The sequence below is a fragment of the Sturnira hondurensis genome, unplaced genomic scaffold (assembly GCF_014824575.4).
Source record: "Sturnira hondurensis isolate 20B ecotype Veracruz unplaced genomic scaffold, ASM1482457v3 Scaffold0000648, whole genome shotgun sequence".
Lineage (NCBI taxonomy): Eukaryota > Metazoa > Chordata > Mammalia > Chiroptera > Phyllostomidae > Sturnira > Sturnira hondurensis.
The window spans coordinates 177,942-198,971 of record NW_028073279.1 but is presented as its reverse complement, the minus strand read 5'-3'; the positions used below and the strand labels follow the sequence as shown (position 1 = coordinate 198,971).

The 21,030-nt window shown below is 36.9% G+C and overlaps 1 protein-coding gene and 1 pseudogene across 1 annotated transcript; one reads left to right on the top strand and one right to left on the bottom strand.

Moving 5' to 3' along the window:
• Window positions 1-4,220: 4,220 nt before the first annotated feature.
• Window positions 4,221-4,332, top strand: LOC118985673 (uncharacterized; annotated as a pseudogene).
• A 1,787-nt stretch (window positions 4,333-6,119) lies between these two features.
• On the bottom strand, window positions 6,120-19,179 carry ASB17 (ankyrin repeat and SOCS box containing 17). Its single transcript, XM_037044144.1, has 3 exons — window positions 18,779-19,179; window positions 9,056-9,335; window positions 6,120-6,326 (listed from the first exon to the last, which is right to left on the bottom strand). Exons 1-3 carry the CDS (start codon window positions 19,177-19,179, stop codon window positions 6,120-6,122), a joined length of 888 nt encoding a protein of 295 aa, XP_036900039.1.
• Window positions 19,180-21,030: the final 1,851 nt, after the last annotated feature.

The window sequence follows — 21,030 nt, the reverse complement described above, 5'->3', positions numbered from 1 at the left end:
CGCCCACAGGGCCCCTCTGGTCGCCACTGATGCGAATAAGTCTACCAAGATATGATCTGCTTGGGGAGAAAAGGTGGCTAATGTCTCAAAGGAGAAGGTCCAAAAGCCTGTTCCTCAGTGGGCTTTTGGGGGGTTCAGTTTGGGCAGGAAAAAAGGTAAAGCTCCATCAGTTATTGTCAGGCAGTAAGGATAAAACAGTAGATGACAAATGAAGAACTAAGAGGGCTTATTCTGAGTAGGCTCAGTTAGCTAAAGGGCTATAAAACTTTAGGAAACAAAGTCATTTCCTGCTCAGACCCTTATCATTTAATTGAGAGCATTCTTATCCAAGCAGGTTTCACAGGATTTTATGCATAAGCCTGATTGCCCCAAGGAACCTGCCCTTTCCAGCACAGGGCTGCACTGTCCTCTGTCATTGTTTCAGGCTTAAGTCAGGCAGGGGAAGTAAAGCAGCCAAGAGATTAGGAGACTTCTTACAGACAGAATGAGGACTCAGGCTACGTCAAAGCTGAGAGGCAAGGGTCCATCACCCCCTTTTTCTATAGCCTCCCAAGTCCTTCCCTGAGGGCTCCCCATGACCATGACTGTCTTAGGTCCTCCATCCCTTGAGGAATCTTACCAGTCATTAGCTAACCAGTCAACCACCCGGGGACAAGCAGGGTGAAATAATCGGGATAGAGGCTGTGCCCCTGCCAGGAAGATAAGCTTTGCCTCCTTCGTGGTTTATGGTCCCAAGTTCGCTCACTCAGCTTTAGCCATGGGGGGCATGTTACAGCTTCTGAAACCAGGCAGGATGGTTTCCAACAGCTGCTTTTCCATTTTCTGGCACAGATATGAGCCATGTTTAGTGAAAGTGATAACTAGACCAAATTCACTAAATTCTAGTAGTGTTGAAGGTGTAAGAGAAGAAGGAAGGGAAAAATGGATGGAAATTAAGAGAATAAATGTAAAAAGATTTGCTAAGCTATTTTATCAGAGAAATCTCTTCATCTGAATCAGCAGTCTAGTGTTTCTTTGTGAGCTAGACTAAGACTACTTTTTTATACTTTCTTCATTTTAACATATTTTTAACCCAAATAATAACTATGTTTATGCTATTAAAATATATTCAAAAGTTAATATACCGTAGGCACTATACACTCATATACTTATTAGGTTATAATAGGCTTAATTATAATTCAGTGTAGTTTAATTAAGTATATAAATTAAATCCAATAATGCATTAGTACCTCACAGGAATGAAAATGGAAGGAAAGGAAAAGCAAGTAATCTAGTTGTTTTGCCACTTTGCTGTTTCCATTCTGTTCTTTAGAAACTTAAATTACACAGCTTTTTTTATCTTACTATAAGATCAGAATGAATACTCTTTTCCTATGAATTGTTAAAATTCTAAAAAGTATATTTTATTGACTATGCTATTACAGTTGTCCCATTTTCACCCCTCTATCGCCCCCCCACCCTGCACCCACCCTCCTACCTGCATCCCCCTCTGTTAGTTCATGTCCATGGGTTGTATTTATAAGTTCTTTGGCTTCTACATTTCCTATACTATTCTTAATTTCACCCTACCTATTTTGTATTTACCATTTATTCTTCTTAATTCCCTGTACCTTTTCCTCCATTCTCCCCCCTCCACCTCCCCACTGATAACTCTGCATGTGATTTCCATTTCTTTCAATCTCTTCCTGTTCTAGTTGTTTGCTTAGTTTGTTTGTGTCTTTGAATTTTAGGTTCGGTTGTTGATAGTTGTGAGTTTGTTGTCATTTTACTGTTCATGTTTTTTGATCATCATCTTTTTCTTAGATAAGTCCCTTTAATATTTCATATAATAAGGGCTGGGTGATGATGAACTCCTTTAACTTGGCCTTATCTGGGAAGCACTTTATCTGCCCTTCCATTCTAAATGAGAGCTATGCTGGATAGAGTAATCTTAGATGCAGGGCCTTGCCTTTCATGACTTGGAATACTTCTTTCCAGCCCCTTCTTGCCTCCAAGGTTTCTTTTGAGAAATCAGCTGGTAGTCTTATGGTCACTCCTTTGTAGGTAACTGTCTCCTTTCTCTTGAGACTTTTACAGTTCTCTCCTTATCTTTGATCTTGGATAGTTTATTTATGATATGCCTTGGTATGTGCTTCCTTAGGTTCAACTCCTTTGGGACTCTGAGCTTTCTGGACTTCCTGGAAGCTTATTTCCTTTGCCAGATTGAGGAAGTTCTCCTTCATTATTTTTTCAAATGAGTTTTCAATATCTTGCTCGTTCTTTTCTCCTTGCACTCGTATGATTCAGACATTGGAATGTTTAAAGTTGTCCCAGAGGTTCCTAAACTTCTCATTTTTTGAGTTCTTGTTTCTTCATTCTGTTCTGGGTGACTGTTTTCTTCCTTCTCCAAACCATTGATTTGAGTCCCACATTTTTTCCTGTCACTGTTGGTTCCCTGTACATTTTCCTTTACTTCACTTTTCATAGCTTTCACTTTTTTATTTTCTGACCATAGTCAACCCATTCTGTGAACATCCTGATTACCAGTGTTTTGAACTGTGCATCTTATGGGTTGGTTATCTCTTCATCACCTAGTTGTATTTTTCTGGAGTTTTGGTCTGTTCTTTTATTTGGGCCTTTTTTTTTTTAATCTTGGAGAGCCTGTTATGTAGTAAGGGGTGGAGCCTTAGGTATTAGCTAGTGTGGGGCACCCAAGTTGCTGTGTTGAGGCACTGTATGTGGGAGAGGAGCCCAAGAGGGAACATAGCCACTTGCTCAGCTCTCGGCTGGCTTTCAGTCACTTCGTCCACTACCCACAAGCGATTGAGCCCTTGTGGCACTGATTCCTGGGTGGGTGGGTCTGTATTTGTTCTAGGACCATGTGGGTGTCCCCAAAGAACCTTCCTGCAAGGCTGGGAGTTTCTTCTGCCACTGCAAGCCCCACATATTTTTACGGCCAGAGATTTTGAGGCTTTATTTCCCTGTGCTGGAACCCCAGTTTGCATAGTCTGTCTTGCTCCCCAGTTGTTTTTCCTGGTTTATCCACATGCAAATGTGGGACCACCTGCTTTGCCAGCCTCCATCTTGTCACACATCCTCTTTACCCTGGCTGCCTGTCTCTGCCTTTCCTACAAGTCTAGATGAATGTTTCCTTTTTAACTCCTTGGTTGTCAGACTTCCATACAGTTTGATATTCTGGTAGTTCTGTTTTGTTTTTTTTTTAATTTGTTGTTGTCCTCCTTTTGGTTGTTTGGGAAGGCACAGTGTATCTACCTATGTCTCCATCTTGGCCAGAAGTCCGAACTGTTAAAATTTTTATAGTCCTCAGATTGCAAGTAGGCAGTGCAGATGGCTACTATTTGATAAAATCTATAATGTATCCTAAAATACATAGTGCTGAGGTGGGGAACAGATTCTCATTGTGAAGAACTGTGAAGGCATAGCTATGTATGGTGACAAATGTTACTGACTAAGACTTACTGTGGTGATTGCTTTGCAATATATACAAGTATTGAATCACTGTATATATTGCAAAGCAATATACTGTATACAGTATTTAGGTATACTGTATACAGTATTTAGGTATACACTGTATACCTAACACTAATCTACAGTACCTCTTATGTGTAGGAGATACGTTCCAAAACCTCCAGTAGATGCCTGAAGCTGAAGATAGTCCCAAACTCTATATATGCTATGCTTTTTCCTATGCATACATACCTTTTCACTAAAAGGAAGCACTTTATTTCTTCTCTTTGGCATATCTGAATTGAGAGCATCACTACTCTTGCATTTTGGGGCCATTATTAAGCAAGATAAGGATTATTTGAATGCAAACACTGCAATACCATGACAGTTGATCTGATAACAGGTGGCGGGCCACTATGAGACTAACAGACAGGTAACTCCTACAGCCTGTATGTGCCAGACAAAGGGGTGATTCATATCCCTGGTGGGTGTAGCAGAACACAAGCTTTCTCATACTACTCAGAATGGCATGTAATTTCTAAGCTCATGAATTATTTATTTCTGCAATTTTCCACTTAGTATTTTTAGTACACAGTTGACTGTGGATAAATGAAACCCTGGAAAGTGAAACTGTGGCTAAGAGGAGACTACTGTAATATATATCAATTATACCTTGATTAAAAAAATACTACAGGGTCTGAGATTTTTACCTTAATTGTAGACCAGCTGGTTAGCTTACTATAGTTTGATGTTTGCTGTCAGAAGTCAAAAGAATCTCTTCTTGGCCTTTTGGCTAAGATCAAGTGTAGTATCTGTTCTTATCAGTTTAATATCAGTTGCCCTGGCTGATGTGGCTTAATGGTGAGTGCTGGCCTGAGAATCAAAGGGTCACTGGTTCAATTCTCAGTCCAAGGCACATGGACCCCAGTGGGGGACACATGAGACGCAACCACACTTTGATGTTTATCTCCCTCTCTTTCTCTCCCCTGTCCCTTCTCTAAAAAATAAATAACTGAAAAAAAATGTTGAAAGACTCCTGGGTCTAAAGTAAAAGACTTGATACTAATGACTTAGCATGCAGCTTGAGCATCATTGCGTTTATATCGGTTCCATCCTGTAAGACAGTGAGTGGTCCGTGTAGATGTGCATGCAGTGGGTTTGTGTTACAGCTGAGGAACACCAAGTTTGGGAGCTCCGACCATTTATAATGAGCTTGAAGCAAGCATACTCGACCTTTTCTGCATAGGAAGAAATCACTTATGTTATACTATTTACTGAGCAAATCTGCCCTTTGCCTACAGGGAGACACTGTCTCTAGCTTTCAATGTTGCTCACTATACAGATATCCTTAAAACAGTCGTCAGGAATGAAGCAGCCAGTGTCTTTCCCCATAGGACAGCAGAAACATGAGAGACACATGGAAAATTGTCTCCTGATGCTCATATTTGTGTTGTAACAATTTGACCACATAGTTATAAAGAGAAAAGTCTAGTACCCTAGATATTAAGAAAGAAGAGGCTAAAAAATTATACTAGAAAATGTGTCAAAGTGGTCAAAAGGTACAAACTTCCAGTTATAAAATAAAAGTCCTGCCCTGGCTGCTGTAGCTCAGTGGACTGAGCGTGGGCTGCAAACCAGAGGGTTGCTGGTTCAGTTCCCAGTCGGGGCACATGCCTGGGTTGTGGGTTGGGTCCCCAGTAGGGACCAAGTAAGAGGCAACCACACATTGATGTTTCTCTCCCTCTCTTCCTCCTTTCCCCTCTCTCTAAAAATAAATAAATAAAATATTTTAAAAAAATAAAATAAAATAAAAGTCTTGGTGATGTAATGTGTAGCATGGTGACTATAGTTAATACTACTCTATACTTGAAAGTTGCTAAGAGAATAGATATTAAAGGTTTTTATCACATGAAAAAATTGTAACAGTGTGGGGACCATTTTTTAGTATATGCATCTATTGAATCATTGTGTACACCTGAAACTTATGTTATTTGACAATTAAATCTCAATTTAAAAATACTACAGGGTTAGCATTTAGATATATTACAGACCAGAATACCAAAGCTCCATATTATAACTTAAGGCAAGTTATTTTTAAATATAATCCACTGCTGTCACCCTGCTCCACCCCCTACCCTTTAGTTGACTATTTCTTCACCTTGTATTATTTGATACTGTGGCTGTTACAGAATTACAAATTCTTCTCAAGGAAGGAATGGTGTGTTAATTTCTTTAATTATTTCCTGCTACTGACTATGATACTTTATTTGCCAAAATACTTAGTAAATAAATGTTTCTTGATATAACTGCTTAATATAAAATAATATTTATCTAGCTTATAACATACTAATAAGAAGATATTCATAATTCAGAAAATTAACATGACCAAAATTTCCACAAGTGACAATAATGCTATAAGGCAAAACAACTTTAAAGATTGGATTAAAAAGGTAAATATCAAAATAAAATGCATGTATTTCTTCCACTGTATAGAAAGGTAATGGGCAGAGCCATGTGTTGATTTAAAATTGGTTCATTTAGGGTGTCATGTGAAAATATATTTCCTAAGGTAATATTTAATGCAGTAAAAGTTTGCATGAAGTTAGTAGTTTATTAACTTCTAAGACATATGATGGTGAACATCCTTAAAGAACTCAGAAAAAACACATGTGTTAACTTTCTAAATTCAGGTAGTTCTGTAGACGAACAGGAATTAGAAGTGAAAATATTCCATTTGGGAGCATGTTGTTGGTCAGCAGTTGAGACCTGATGGTCATTCTGCAGAGATGTAGGAGCTCACATGGGTCTCGGTGTCTCGTTGAAGGGATGTAGTCCAACCAGTCCGAGATAATCGGACGTCTTCCTAAACTCAGCTGTGTCTGAAGGAAAGGGAAATGGTTTCATTTTGTTATTTGAATCATTGGATTAGTTCATGTTATTAACATTTTTGTTTTTTTATTCAAATGAATAAAACATACCTTAATATGTTTCTAAAACATTTTCACCTAAGGCAAGTACTTTTACTCCCATTTCATTCTTACAACTATATATATATATAAACTTTAATATGTCTAGGACACATACATTATTTCTTACAACTATGAACCTGCATGTGCTTTAACTGTAGATCTCTTACCTATGTTTTATTAACTTCTTCTAGAGTAGTAGTGTCAACTCGGATATGCACTGGAATTATCTAGGGCACTTTAAAACATATGATATGGTGCTAAGGTTCTACTTCAGGGATTCTGATTCAGTTGGTCTGGGGTTGGGCAGAGACAACATAAACCCTAAAAATTCCCTGAAGTTGTTCTCCTATCATTATAGAGAACAACTTCATACTGCTAAGGCATGAGAAGACCTGATAGGAGGCCCACGTGTATGAAAAGATAACTATTAAAGTTTCAGTTAAGCTACCCGTTTATTAGAGATTTAATTCTAGAAGCCACATGTTAGTAAATTGATTTAGGAGTAAAAAAAATGTTGTTTTGCATAGACATTTCTCCAGTAGAACCTATACTCTACAGACTCTATGATATTCTCACCTAAATGCTGTATAACTTTTCATTATTTATTCAATACTGCACTACTTAAAGAATATCTAGTATATGCTCCAACTGAGCTTGGTACTTGTGATAATGCTAGGGTGCACTGTTGTCTGTGATGACAGAACTATGGTCCAGAGGTAAAGCTGTCTAAATATATGTTTATAATAAAATATATATGCTGTGATAGGGGAAACTACTGAAAGTGTGGAAATGCAAAGTAGGGGCATTTGAACTGTTTTTAAAGGCAGTTTTCATACTATCTTTCACCATCTTGCTCAATGCTACTCACTTTAGCTCATTAAAATGCAGTTAATTGGAGGCTAAATTTTTGTCCCTTAGACAGGTGATCTTGGTCAACTCACTGTGTCCTAGTAAATACTATTCTACTGTGATTATGCCTTGGGAATAGCAGTTAATGGAACTGGTCCAGAATTGTTTTCATCTAGAATTACTATGCAGGACTAACACTAGACAGGGACAAGCAAATTACTGAAGATGCATAAAACCTTAATTGTTTTTGTTTTAAAAATTGGTTGCTAAGGCCTTGGCCAGGTAGCTCAGTTATACCTAGGTTGCAAGTTTGATCTCTGTAGCTTAATGTACCTAGGTTGCAAGTTCGATCTCTGCTCAGGGCACATACAAGAATCAACCAATGAATGCATAAATAAGTGGAACAATAAATCAATGTTTCTCTCTCTCTCTCCCTCCTCTAGTCTCCCCTTTCCTCATGCTCTCTAAAATCAAAATATTAAAAAAATTTATTGCCAAAATAACTTGATTGATTTGCTTTCAGTCACTTTTACAATTGTTCCAGGCATGGTTGATTGATGTGCACTGTTGAGACTTAAAAAGAAAGCAAGAAAAAAACCAGCAGAGTTATATTTATAAGGAATTTGTTTCTGAAGTTGCACATTTAAAGATAAGGGGAACTGCTAAAGTCCTTGGTAATTTTACTGGTTTAAATTTACAGGAGTAGCTTTCTTTCCCTTGAGGAGATTTACTTCTTGCTATTCTAGTAGACATAATACAATTATGCTGAAACTTGCAGCTTGTTTTGTTAGGGTAAACATGCCCTCCACACAGTTTTTTTTTTAATCCTCACCTGAATACATGCTTATTGATTTTAAAGAAAGGAGAGGGAAGAGAGGGAGGGAGAAAAACATCAATTGGTTGCTGCTCTCATGTACCCTAACTGGGACCAAATTTGCAACCCAGGCATGTGCCCTGACCAGGAATCGAACTCCCAACCCTTTGGTTTATGGGACAGAATTCCAATCAACCGATCCACATATAGTTGATTGTTTTTCTCAATTTGGTTTATTTCCAAAAATCTTATCAAGGAGAAGCCCTCCATATATCAGAGGGATATTTTCCACTGAACAAATATTTTAAGCCTTTATATTTTTATGCTCAAAATTACTTTGAGATTTTGAAAAGAAAAAATTTGTATTCTGATTATATAAAATTGGATTGTATTTGTGGGGAGAAATGTAACTCTCATTTTAAAATTTTCTGTTGTGAAAAAGGTCTGGTAAAATTTTATTGTTTTTTCTTCTGTTTTATTGTTCATGCTATTGCAGTCATCCCAACTCCCCCCCCCCTTTTCCCACCTGCAGCCAGCCCCTCCCCCACTCAGGCAGTCTCCATGCCTCTGTGTCCATTGGTCATGCATATATGTTCTTTGGCTGATCCTTTCACCTTCTCTCATTCATTGCCTCCCCACCCCGCCCCCGACAGCTATTATGTTTTTTAAGAGACATAGAAATTTTATAGAGACTTTTTATGTAATTACAATATAACAACAATAAAAATTTATTTAATAATCACTAAAATAAACTATAAACTTAGCTTTTGGAATTTCCTCATATTTATAAGACAAAATTATGAAATAAAGGACTAATATTTGAGATAATTTGGATTTTGTCTATTTTTACAGGCATATTCTCAATGATTAATTTTTCAATGTAATCAGATTTAAAATTAGTTTTATTCTTATCTCACAATTTTATCTTACAGTTGATCAATATTTGAGCCCAAACTCGAAAAACAACTTTGCTTACCTCTATTTCCCTGACTGCAATGACAGGAAGCACTCTGGCACAGAGTGCTAGACATGTTTTGGCATCTTCCTGGATGTCTACCAATTCGTGATCGACCATTATTCTCACTCTTGAAGGGTAGAGCAGTATTGTTAATACAATGTTGATAGGGTTTTTTTCTCTTTCTAAGATTCCATATTGCAGGAGTATTTTTAAGATACTGGATTGTCTTGTCTGAGCTACGTAAAGTAGAGGTGTGATGCCACTGAGTGGGCTGGGGCAGTACACTGGTGTGAACGTCCTGTGAATCAAACAAACAAAACCTCACTGAACATACAATTAAGAAGTATGGCAAACACTTTATCTCAACCGTAATGGGAAAATAATAATACTACCTTCTGTGTTCATTGCCTTAACTTTTAATGTAACTTTACATATGATGTCTTAGTTTTCTGCTCTCTGAATCTAGACTAAACTGAAGGTTAAAAAAAAAATAAGACAACTTCTACTACATACTTAAACCCCCTTTACACTTTTAAGAACAAAGCAAAAAAGATTTTCACTGTGCACAAAGTTTTAGTAACATCAGTTCTGCTTCTCGTTTGAAGAATCCACTGTGATTAGAACAAGTGTTAGAAAACTGATGTAGCTCTGGAAACTAAAATGGAAGAGAGAAGAAGGCTTTTTTTTATTATAGTTTATTAATGGAACAGAATTATATGACCACTTTGATATCTTTTTGTTTTTATTGCTCTTGATTATGTCAGAGCTAAGCTTCAATTGTGTTTGAATACTGAACTAAAACAATAAGTGCAACTACTTTAATTCTGATTTTTTAATTCTATTTTTTTACTTTTATAAAATTAGAATTGGTATTTGAAGGTTTAAGAAATGTAAATGTCTTCTCAGGTCCCACAAGGGCAAAATTTTATTTACTTTGCTCAGAAAAGTTTTGAAAGCCTCCTACGATCTTGTTTTTCATGGAGTGCTATGTGATGACTAGACTTGAAAATTTCTCTTCCCTCTGACAGAAATGAAAATTTTATTTCTCCTGAATTTATATGGTCCTTTCAATTGTTTCATTTAAAGATATTTATGTTGAATTCATCTCTCTCTATAGATAGGACATACTACAGAGGCTTTTAAATTATCAAGCCTTAGTTTGGCCAAGTAAACATGGCATATAAACTATAAAGTCTGGCTTTAGACAACTATGCAAAGCAAAGGAAGTGTTATTCAAAAAGAGGAATTGAAGATTGCGTATACTTATTTAAGATGAGAGGCAACATGGTATAACACCATAAACAATGGAGATTTAGGGGTTCTAGGTTCTAGGTTTTGGTTCTAGCTAGTACGCTTGGTAAGTCAGCCTCTTTGAGTGTCAGTTTCCTCATGCATTAATGTGTTCATTTACTTATTCAATATTTGCTTGTTCAGAGCATACCAAGTAATAGATATGCAGAGACCAAAGATATAGTCCTTGATATCAAGATGCTTATTACAGTGTAGTAAGGGAAATAGACAAGTAATTTAATAAATACAATGCAAAGCTATAATTGCTGTGATAGACAAATGGTTGGGTGCTTGAGAAGAGCTGAGAAAGTGCACTTACTCAACTGGAATAGCCATTGCTCTGGGTTATCCTGGAGCTAAGACTTGAAGGATTCGTAATTATTTGCCAGCAAGAAGATTGGAAATAATGTTTCATTTACAAACAGAAAGCGACATTGGAGGATTGTTATGCCTGAACTAGCTATATAAAATTAGTATTTCATTTTAGGCAGGTTTTTTGGTTGGTGTGTATTTGGGAGTCTTAGAAACCTCCTCTGTGGTGATTCCCTAGACCAACTGCTTTATCTCCAAAAGCTTCCACGAGCACTTATATGATGATATTTTGTGACTTAAACAAAACAATAGCATGGCATAGTGCAGATCAGCATTTTGGAAATTGAGAAGTGGGTTTTTGTCATAACTCTGTCCATGGTACCATCTGTAGTCTTCTTAGTTCTGTATATAAGTGTATGCACTGTCCCCAGAATCATCTCCAGAGCGATATTATATTGGACATCTCAACTTTGTCACAAGTGCTGCCAACACACACCCAAAGTTGAACTCCTAAACTACTTCTCCTTTGGCATTCCTATCCTGCTTATTATTATTCACTTTCCCAAAACACCACTGCATTCAACTCTCACATTTCTTTGATTTGTACATGTTATTTTCCTCTCTTTTCAATTATGTCTTGCTCATTGTATAAGACCCTGCCTAATAAACTCTTTTGTGAAGTCTTCTTTGATTACCTGACCTTCTCTTATTCCTCATGGTATTTTGTGTGTACTTCCATTAAGCCCTTATTATTTTGGGCAACATCTCTAATCTTTTATTTCACGCCTTCAAAAATAAATGGGTGAGCAAGATGAACTATAAAAATTTAAGTTCCACAGGGCAATAATTTTTGTCTGCTCTAGTCTGCTGTTACATTCCTAAATGCCTAGAACAATGTCATAACACTTAAATTAAAATTGTTAACTGGTTTTTTTTCACTGTTATCCTGAATATATATATTCCTTAAATCGATTCTGTAGCTTTCAGGGCTAACAAAGTTTGTAGTTAAGTGAGATCATTTAAATTTTTCAAAAGCAATCTAATGTATTCACCTTGCTAACTCTAAGAAGATATTTGACTTAAGAGTCTTGTAAGTATGGAAATTAAGGGAACTTAGGTAACAAAAAATAGCACAAGTAGCCCTAGTTAAGATTTAGAGGTTCTAGTTGATTTTAAGATAGTAAGATTAACATTACCATTTAGAGGCTACTTTGGACCAAAAATGTTGAACACATAACTAAAACTCAAATAGGTTTAAAATGTGATTTAAAAGTCTAATCTGTACCCAAATGACATATGATTAATCCTCATGTTTAAAGAGCATGCTACTGTAAACCAAAATTTGCTTAATCTGTACTGACAGTTAATTATAATAGTACTTATATGGATGGAGCAAGGCAAGCAAACCAGAAATCAGTTTTTAAATGTGAGGTTAATGAACTGAACCCTCTGTATCTGAAAACCTGTCACACACGCTTATGAAATCAGGCATAATATTTCCATATAGACATGCAGGGAATGATTTAGTTTTAAAGATTTAATGATTATTTTTTTACCATTTCTCTTTTGGATTTAGGAGGCTAAATTCAATAGTTGTTGCCTCATAATTTTACCTTTGCTGTTTAACACAGTTGACTTTCTTCAAACCATGTTTTCTCTTGACTCAGTGGGACCATTTTCTCCAAATTGAGCTTCTACCTCTGACTATTCTCAACCCTGTTTCACTGGTTTCTTCTGATCCCCTCAGTATCTAAGCAGATGTGGCCTTTTGATTCATTTTCATTTGACTAATTGTTCTCAGGCAATTTCATTTATGACTATAACTTCAACTACTCTCTACTAATTTATTCAACAAATATTTATTGAATGCGTATGTATGCCAGCACTATTTTGGGTGCTTGGGATACATGAGTGAACAAAACAAAGATGCCTCTTTTCTTGATTATGTTGTAGTGAGGGGTGACAGACAATACCCAGTGAACATAGGAAACAAGCCAATTTTATACTGTGTTAGAAGGTTTGACGAGTGCTGTGGGAAAAGACAACGTAGAACAGTATAAAGATTCCTCTGCAGGAAGTGCAGAGGGTGTAATGAGGGCATTTTTCAATGTTATTTTATTTTTAAATCCTCATTTGAAGATATATATAGAGGGGGAGAGGGGGAGAGAGAAACATCAATGTGAGAAAGAAACATCAGTCAGTTGTTTCCCATATGTGCCCCCAACTGGGGATGGAACCTGCAAACCTAGGAGTATATCCTGAGCAGCGATCGAAGCTGCAACCTTTTAGTGTATGAGATGACCCTTCAACCAACTGAACCACTTTGTCAGGGTGGCATTTGCCAATTTTAAATAGGGTGAAAATAGGTAAGGGCATTACTGAAAGATGACATTGGATAAAGAAAAAGGAGCTGAAGTGAGCCATTTGGATATTTAAGAACTCTAAAGCAGGAGAGTGTACCATTACAGATGAAAGAAGAGTAAGGGAGCCAGTACGGCTGAAAGAGTGAATAGGGTAGGAATGGTAGGAAAGAAAGACAGAGATCATAGCATGCCACGTCAGATGGAGCCTTGTAGATCACTGTAAGGACTTCATCTTGTGTTGGGAACCGCCCTGCTTGGTCTCAGGAGTTGTAACTACCTCCCATGGCTAAGGATGAGTGAGCGACCTCTGGAATGCAAGTCACTTAGGAGACAAAGCTTACCTCTGGTAGCAAATGCTGCTTCTATTTCCTCCCCCTGCCCCCAAAGCATGGTTGATGGTCAATGATAGGTAAGAGTCCTCACAGAGAGGAGCAACCTAAGCCAGACATGATCACTTGGGAGGCCATCATGGAAGGACTCGGGGCTGCAACAAAGAGGGAGTAATAGACCCTCGCTCTCCAGCTATTTTGACGTAGCCCAGGTCCCCATGTCCTCTGGGAGAAGCGCTTCCTGGCTCTAATCCACTTAAGCCTGAAAACCTGTGATGGGGAGGTGGTGCAGCTCCTTACCTCATTAGAGCGGTATCCGGGGTAATCAGAAATAAGAAAGAATTCCTAAAAGTCCTGTGAAACCTGCTTCGCTAAAAGTGCTTTCATTCATATGTTAAGGGTCCGAGCAGGAAATGAGTATATCTCCCAAAGTTTCTGCAACCCCCTCACCTGACAGACAAAAAATAAAAAAAATAAAATAGTTTATAAAAATAAAAAATAAAACAACCCCCCCTCACTGACTCAGACTAAGCCTTCAGATTTCTTTGAAATATTATCTACTGTTTGATCCTTGCCACCCTGTATTCCTGTGTATTACAACCCAATAAAAGCCATTGAGGAAAGGGCTCCTGGCCTTTTTTCCCTGAGAAACTGACCACCTCTCCTCCCCAAGCAGATCATGTCTTGGTAGTGTTTGCTTTCATCTGTGGCTGACGGGGGGACTTGAGGGCAAAGCCGCCCCCACAATTTTGTACTCTAAATGGAATGGAGGAGCCATTGGGGATTTTGAGAAAAGCAACAGCAAGATCTTACATTTGTTGAGAACTTATCATGAGATAGAAGGAGATACAGGGTAATAATAATAGAGGCGATATTCTGTATATTGTTTGAAGGTAGAACTAACAGATTTCCTGACAGGTAAGATGTAGAATGCAAGAGAGACAGCAAGGATGACACTATACCTAACCACCTATTGTACATCTCTACCTGCATATCCATTATGCAATGCACAACTTGTCTGTCTAAAAATAATTTTGTAATTTTCTATGTAATAATCTTGATAGGTTTGTTACACGATCATTGTGGTAGACTGGATAACACCCTCTCAATATGGCAAAAGGGATTTTGCAGATGCAGTTAAGATAACATCTTGAGGTGAGATATTATCCAGATGGGTGAAATGAAATCACAAGTGTCCTTATAAGAAGTGTCAGGAAATGATGGAAGAATAGCCAGGAAGATGCTATTGCAATGCTGGCTTTGAAGATGAAAAAAGAGGCCACGATCCAAGAAATGCAGGCAGTCTCTAGAAGCTGATGAAAGCAAGGAGACATTCTCCCCTAGAGCTTCCAGAAGAAACCAGTCTTGCTGACACCTTGAGTTTAGCTGTATAGCCTCATTTTGGACTTCTGTCCCTCAGAACTATAACGTAATCAGTTTATTGCTTTAAGCCACTAAGTTTGTGGCAACTTGTTACAGCAGGAAAAGCAAAGTAAACAACCATAAGCCAGTCTCCAAATTTAGAAATCTGAAGATTAAGTCTTCTCTGCCTTTGATTCTCCACTCATGGTATCTTGTTACTTAATATGTAATAATATCTCTTCTGTACAGCTGTTGTTTTAGTTTAATTCCTCATGATACTTTACCCGGACAATTGTGATAGCAATGAGTGGCTAGAAGTTTGGGGTTTGGGATAGGGGAATGGTACAGTGGAATTAGTTCTGCCCTTCAGACTATTTTATTTTTTTCTGGTTAAAGCACTTTATTGATTGCAATATCAATTCATAGCCAACATTATTTTACAGAGCTACTGTACAAATAAATGAATGAATCACTGTGAAAGAAAGATCCAAGAATACTGTTAAATCATGGGACAAACCTATCTTATGTTTGGTTTAAAGTCTAGTACATTAACCTTTCCCATAATCATACTATTGGTGTTTTAAATGTGCATATAATTTAAGTTGGAACACAGTGCCTGCTATAAAAATTCAGTTTCAAACTACTCCTCCACCCACTTCCTCCTTTTCAATCAGATTGCTTCCTCCAAACCTTCATACAGAGAAATTCTGGAGCTGTCATTGTACTTGAAGTGTGTGAACAGTCTACTAACTGATTTCTCCACCCCTTGCTCTAGCCTCCCCTTCCACAATCCGTTTTTCAAATGGGAGGTGATAAATGTTTTCGCACTACACGTCTGACCTTCACTGGTTGGGCATCACCCGTGCTATAAATTTTAAATTCCTTAATATGGCCTACAAAGTCCTTTAGAGTTTTACTTCCGGGCTTCCCATCTCACTCTAGCAATGCTGAATTGCTATAGTCACTGAATATAATATGTTTGTGTTTTCTGTGGCTTTAGTTATCTTTCTGCCTGCCTAAGTTACATTTCTTCAAGAAAAAGGCAATGGAAACTTCCTTTTATCTTTGAAAAATCAATTTAAGACATTACCTTTTATAGAGAGCCTTCTCAGATACCTGCTCCTCCCCAGGAGTGTTGACAATGTCCTCTGTTCTATGTGTACTTGCTTCTATGTTGGTACCCACAGTGTGATGATAACTTTCCAAGGCTCCCTTACCAGTCTAAACACTCTCCAAAATGACAAAAATACAGGGTCTGGCACAAATAACACCCCCTTTTCACGACAAAATATTTTATTACAAAATTATAAGCATGTAATTCTGTAACATCACAATATCACACTCACGCCCACCACATGGCATTTTAGGTGAAATGTTCAAATTAAAACTATAAATCATTGCACCCATATTATTATCCTATCAACCACACTCAAACAGGCGTTACTTCTGCCCTGTATTTCTACTTCAGTTTTTTACTTCCAACAGATAACACAGTGCTTGGCACTTGAAAAATGCTTAATAATAAATGGTTATTGTTATTTTAATTGAATGAGATCAACTTTTTTAAACCACTAAATGTTTGTCATACGGCATCACTTAGATCCTTTTTTTAAATTCTCATCTGAGGAAATTTTTTTCATTGCTTTTAGAGAGAGAGTAAGGGAGAGAGAGGAACGACAATGTGAGAGAGAAAAATTGATTGGTTGCCTCCTATAAGTGGGGAGGCAACCTGCAACCTAGGTCCATGCCATGCCCTGACCGGGAATCAAACCAATAACCTTTCGTTTACTGGATGATGCTCTGACCAACTGAGCTGCACCAGTCAGGGCCATTTAGATCTATATTGCAAGTTTGTTATAAAAATGAACAAACTTATGTTCTATTCTCTCCTTAATTCTATCTCCTCTCCTCCAGGTACCTATCATACACTTCATTGTTAAAATAGGAAAATTATCAAACTGGGTTATATACAAGGGTGGGTAACCACAGAATAGTGCTGCTATAGAATTAAAAAATAACATCAAAAGAAACTTAAGGTATTCTTTATGAGGACGTAATAACTGTTTAAATATCTGAGAGGTTTTTATGATGGAGGAAGATGAACGAGACTGTTCTGTATAGCTCTGGGGTCAGAATTAGAGAAATGGAGACCGAATCAGTACATTTTGAGGAAGAAGAATATAGTGAGGGGACAGATCAGGTAGGACTTTTAAAAACGGGTATTGAATTTGAATTTTATCCCATTTGTAGAGAGAAAACTTTACAGGACTTTAAACATACCTATTTTACATTTTTACAAGGCCACTGAGGTTTCTGAGTCAAGAGTAGATTATAGAGGTTGAGAGGGGAGAGTGGCAGCTGGAAGGCTTTTATAAGGGTCTGTTGCAGTTGCCCAGCAAACTGTTTGTTTTTGTGAAGTCTGAGGTTCGTCGTGGAGGTGTCAGCTTAACAAAGGTGAAGTCCGGAGCTCACAGTCCAGAGGTAAAGATTTGGGAGTCTTTGCTCTATGCCTATTTACAGTCATGGGACTGAGTAAAACCCCTGGTGAAAAGAATGTAGCTGGGAAAGAGAGGGGTCTTTGCATAAAGGAATGGTTTGCCCCAGGAGACAGCAAACTCACTACCACTAGAGTTGTTCAAGCAGAGCAGACAAACAGCAACCAGGGATGCTTTGCAAGGGGTTCTTGCCTGCGGGGTTTGCTAACAAATTCTCAGCTCCATTCTGATCTAAAATTCTATTATTCTGAAAGGCCCTAATGATGTTTTGGTGTGTAGAATTGACCTGCATTTCTAGGTGCATCTAAGTCAAAGGTTATTAATTTTACAACTGTCACTTAAGACAGTTGTTAATGGTACTCTGTCATATCCCATTGCCTGTTTTTCTTTCTTTAAGTTTTCCCCTCTTAACCCTCTTAATTTTTTAAAATCTTTCTTCCTCTGTGTTCCTCCATTTTTCTTTTTCATGCATCAGCCAGGGATGCACATAGACATTACTTAGCTCAGCTAGTGACACTCTGTTAGAAGCTGCTGACCTCTGCTGTAGTTACAAATATAGTGGTCTTTAAAACAACCAAAAAGTGCTATTTTGGGGTTTTACTTATGATATTTTATACCACAGCTATCTATTCCTGTACTTGGTTGATCACTAAAGAAAGCGACCCAGTTCTCCAATACCACCATGATGGACAATCAGGAAAACAATTCAGCGTCAGGCAGAATCTAAATTGGCTTACTCTAACTTATCTGTATTGTTTTTCATTGTATGCATACTTCTATCACTGTGCCTTATGGTGCATCATACATAGTAAGGTGATAAATACTTCTGAAGGAATGAACAAATGCACATCTAATCAAACCAATACCTAAAACTAAAGAGTCAATTGGAATGAGTGCAAACTAAGTAATATTAGACTCTAGGCTATGGATTCTACAAAGAGGTCGCATTGGAGATTTATTTTTCCAAGATCCTTAGTGATATCACCTAGATTGCCTAGGCATGTCCAGACTAAATCGCCTGGATTGACATGTCCAGACTGTGTGAAATTTTGATTCTATAAGAGACTGAAGCAAATATTTGACTTTCACTGTGCTCAATTTCTGGGAAATTTGGAGTAAAATTTATCAATGTTTAACATACAAATAGGGAATATGTGTATTTAATAAGTATCATTAAGTGAATGTGTGTGTATATTCTGAATTATTCTTTGAAAGAACATTTAATGTATTTTAAATATCCAATTTATATGTATACAATAGTTATACATTCTCAGTATGTTCAAAAAGAAGAGATCACAGTATTACACAAAACAATGAAGTTATCTAACGTTGCATCACCTTGAGCATTGTCATGCCAGCGTTACAGAGCAGAGCAACTAGTAATTTACTGGTGCATAATAATACACATATAGGTAAAAATTTATTGAACAAAACGGGAAGGGATGAAGGAGTAAACACATGAGCATTCAAGTTGGGATTTCTTATCCATATATAGCCACTATGAATATTCATTTTAGAAACAGTAGCAGTAGCATAACTGCCTAAATGAACTCTCTCTCCTTATATGGTGAAAACATATGAGACCATTACCTCCATATCAGTGCCAGGTTACAGCTTCTGTCTTGAACATAGTCTTTTGTCTTCTTGAGAAGCAATTCCACAAAGTCAGGATTACCTTTTCTGGCAAAAACCCAGTACAAAATTGTATTCACACATATTTCAGTAAATTCAAGGTTAAAATTTAGTTCAAAACGGTATCCTGATTTTTCCACAAATGCAATATAATCTGTGAGCAGTATGTCAAACCCATCCAAGTCGACATACCTCAGGATTTTTGCCAGTGTTCTGTAAATTCGAGGTTCATAACAGTGATATCCCCATTGGCCCAAAAACTGCAAGGACGGTCTTTTAACAATTTTGTCAACAAGATTGCAGAATATATTGCTTCTTGGACAAGAAGTCTTACGACATAATTTAGAAGATTTACTCATTGCTACTTAAGGCGATGATCTACAAATAAAATCATAGCAAGTCATATCGTAACCCTTCAGTTACATATTTTGATAATGGGTAGGCTTCACTCTGCAAACAGGAAGTGCCCTTTAAACTGTGGCTGGAAAAATATCATATGAGCTATTACCATAGAGTACTGGGTGACGTCACAATAGATGGAGATCTGTCATCAGCATAGGTCAGTAATTTGGAATAATATATGTAACTAGTGACATTTGAGAGAGATGCTGTGCAGAAATGGCATGTGTGAGAGCTAAAATACAGTATTCTTAGAACTCAGTTTTCTTAGAACTCAGTTTTCTTAGAACTCAGTATTCTTAGAACTCAGTATTCTTAGATATAGTTTCTAAGAACTCAGCTCAAGAGAGTATGCATGCTTGTCAGGTGCTATAAGCTCTTGGTACATTAGACAAAATAATAGTAAGTCAGATTGATTATTCTTTTATGCTATCACATAAGTAAAGAGCTTATAGCCAGAACGTGAAAGTCCAATACTATTGTTCTCGTGTTCTGCATGAGAACTGCATGTTCTCACTGAATAGTCATTGAGTATTTTCCCTGTTTTATAGTTGAAGAAGCTATTTATAGTTAAAGTAACCTGATAATAGGCACTCTACTAATTCTTAGAAAAGATGTCATACAGTATGAAACAAAATTTTGCGAACTTTATTTTCACATTTTATGTTTGATAGAGATTATTTATCTATAAATAGGCAGAATATTACAATTTGGCCACTAAAGGAGCTTCAAGTTTTATGTGGTATCCTTGTCAGGTAAAGTAAATGGGAAATATGTGGTTTTATCCTTATTTAGTGGTTTATGCTTCAGCCACTTTTATGTGAAATTTAACACTTGGGTGTATTTATGAGCAAGGTTAAAGGTACTTAATTTTTTCCTTTTGCAATTTTTCTTTAAATCACATAAATAATGTCTCTTTAGTGTAAGGAAGTTATTACTTTGGGTTTACTATAATATGCTTCCACTAATAATGCACTTACTTCTCTAAACTCTAAGCTCTCTTTTCCCAGCATAGCATGAAAAGAAAATAACTGTTGTCATCTTTCTGAAAACCTACAGTTTTGTTGTTTTCCTCCACTTTCTCTTTTTATTTTCTCTACCTCAAAAATATATTTTTAAGTTGAACCATTTTTATTGATTTCTTAACAATACTGTACAAGAAGTTTGTAATATTTGAAACATTATAAAGCCAGTGAAAAGTCCCTCCCCAAGATAATCGTGTCAGCCGTTTTATGTATAGCCTTTCAAATACTTTTATGCTTATATGGAAATAGATATATTATTATTTACTTGGTTCTTTTTTCCTACAAATGGGATAATATTACACACAACTGGTTCTATGAGCCGCTTTTTACTTACATAACAACATCTCACAGGTTCATAAGTATGTCCATATATATATATATAATAAGAAACTCTTACATGCCACTTACTACATACCAGGGACTGTTTCAGTACTTTATGTATTAACTCCTTTAATCTTTTTTCTTTTCCAACAACTCCACTTCACAGATAAGGAAGCGAGTGATGTGAGCAGTGGGTGGTAAATCAGGGATCTGAACCCAGACTGGCCGATGCCAGACACAGCAGTCTCTCTGCTTCTCTAAAACAAGAATGCTACCTTGCCATTGTTATGACTAGTTCATGAATAGAGATCACAAAACCATAGCTCTGCAATTAGAGAAGAAGTGTTATTATTAAAGAAATAACAATGTATAAAATTTCAGTGATTTTTTTCTGTATAATTTATTATTTGAATCTCAGTGAGTATACATATTTTTCTATTCAGAAAAAACAATCAAATCATTTTC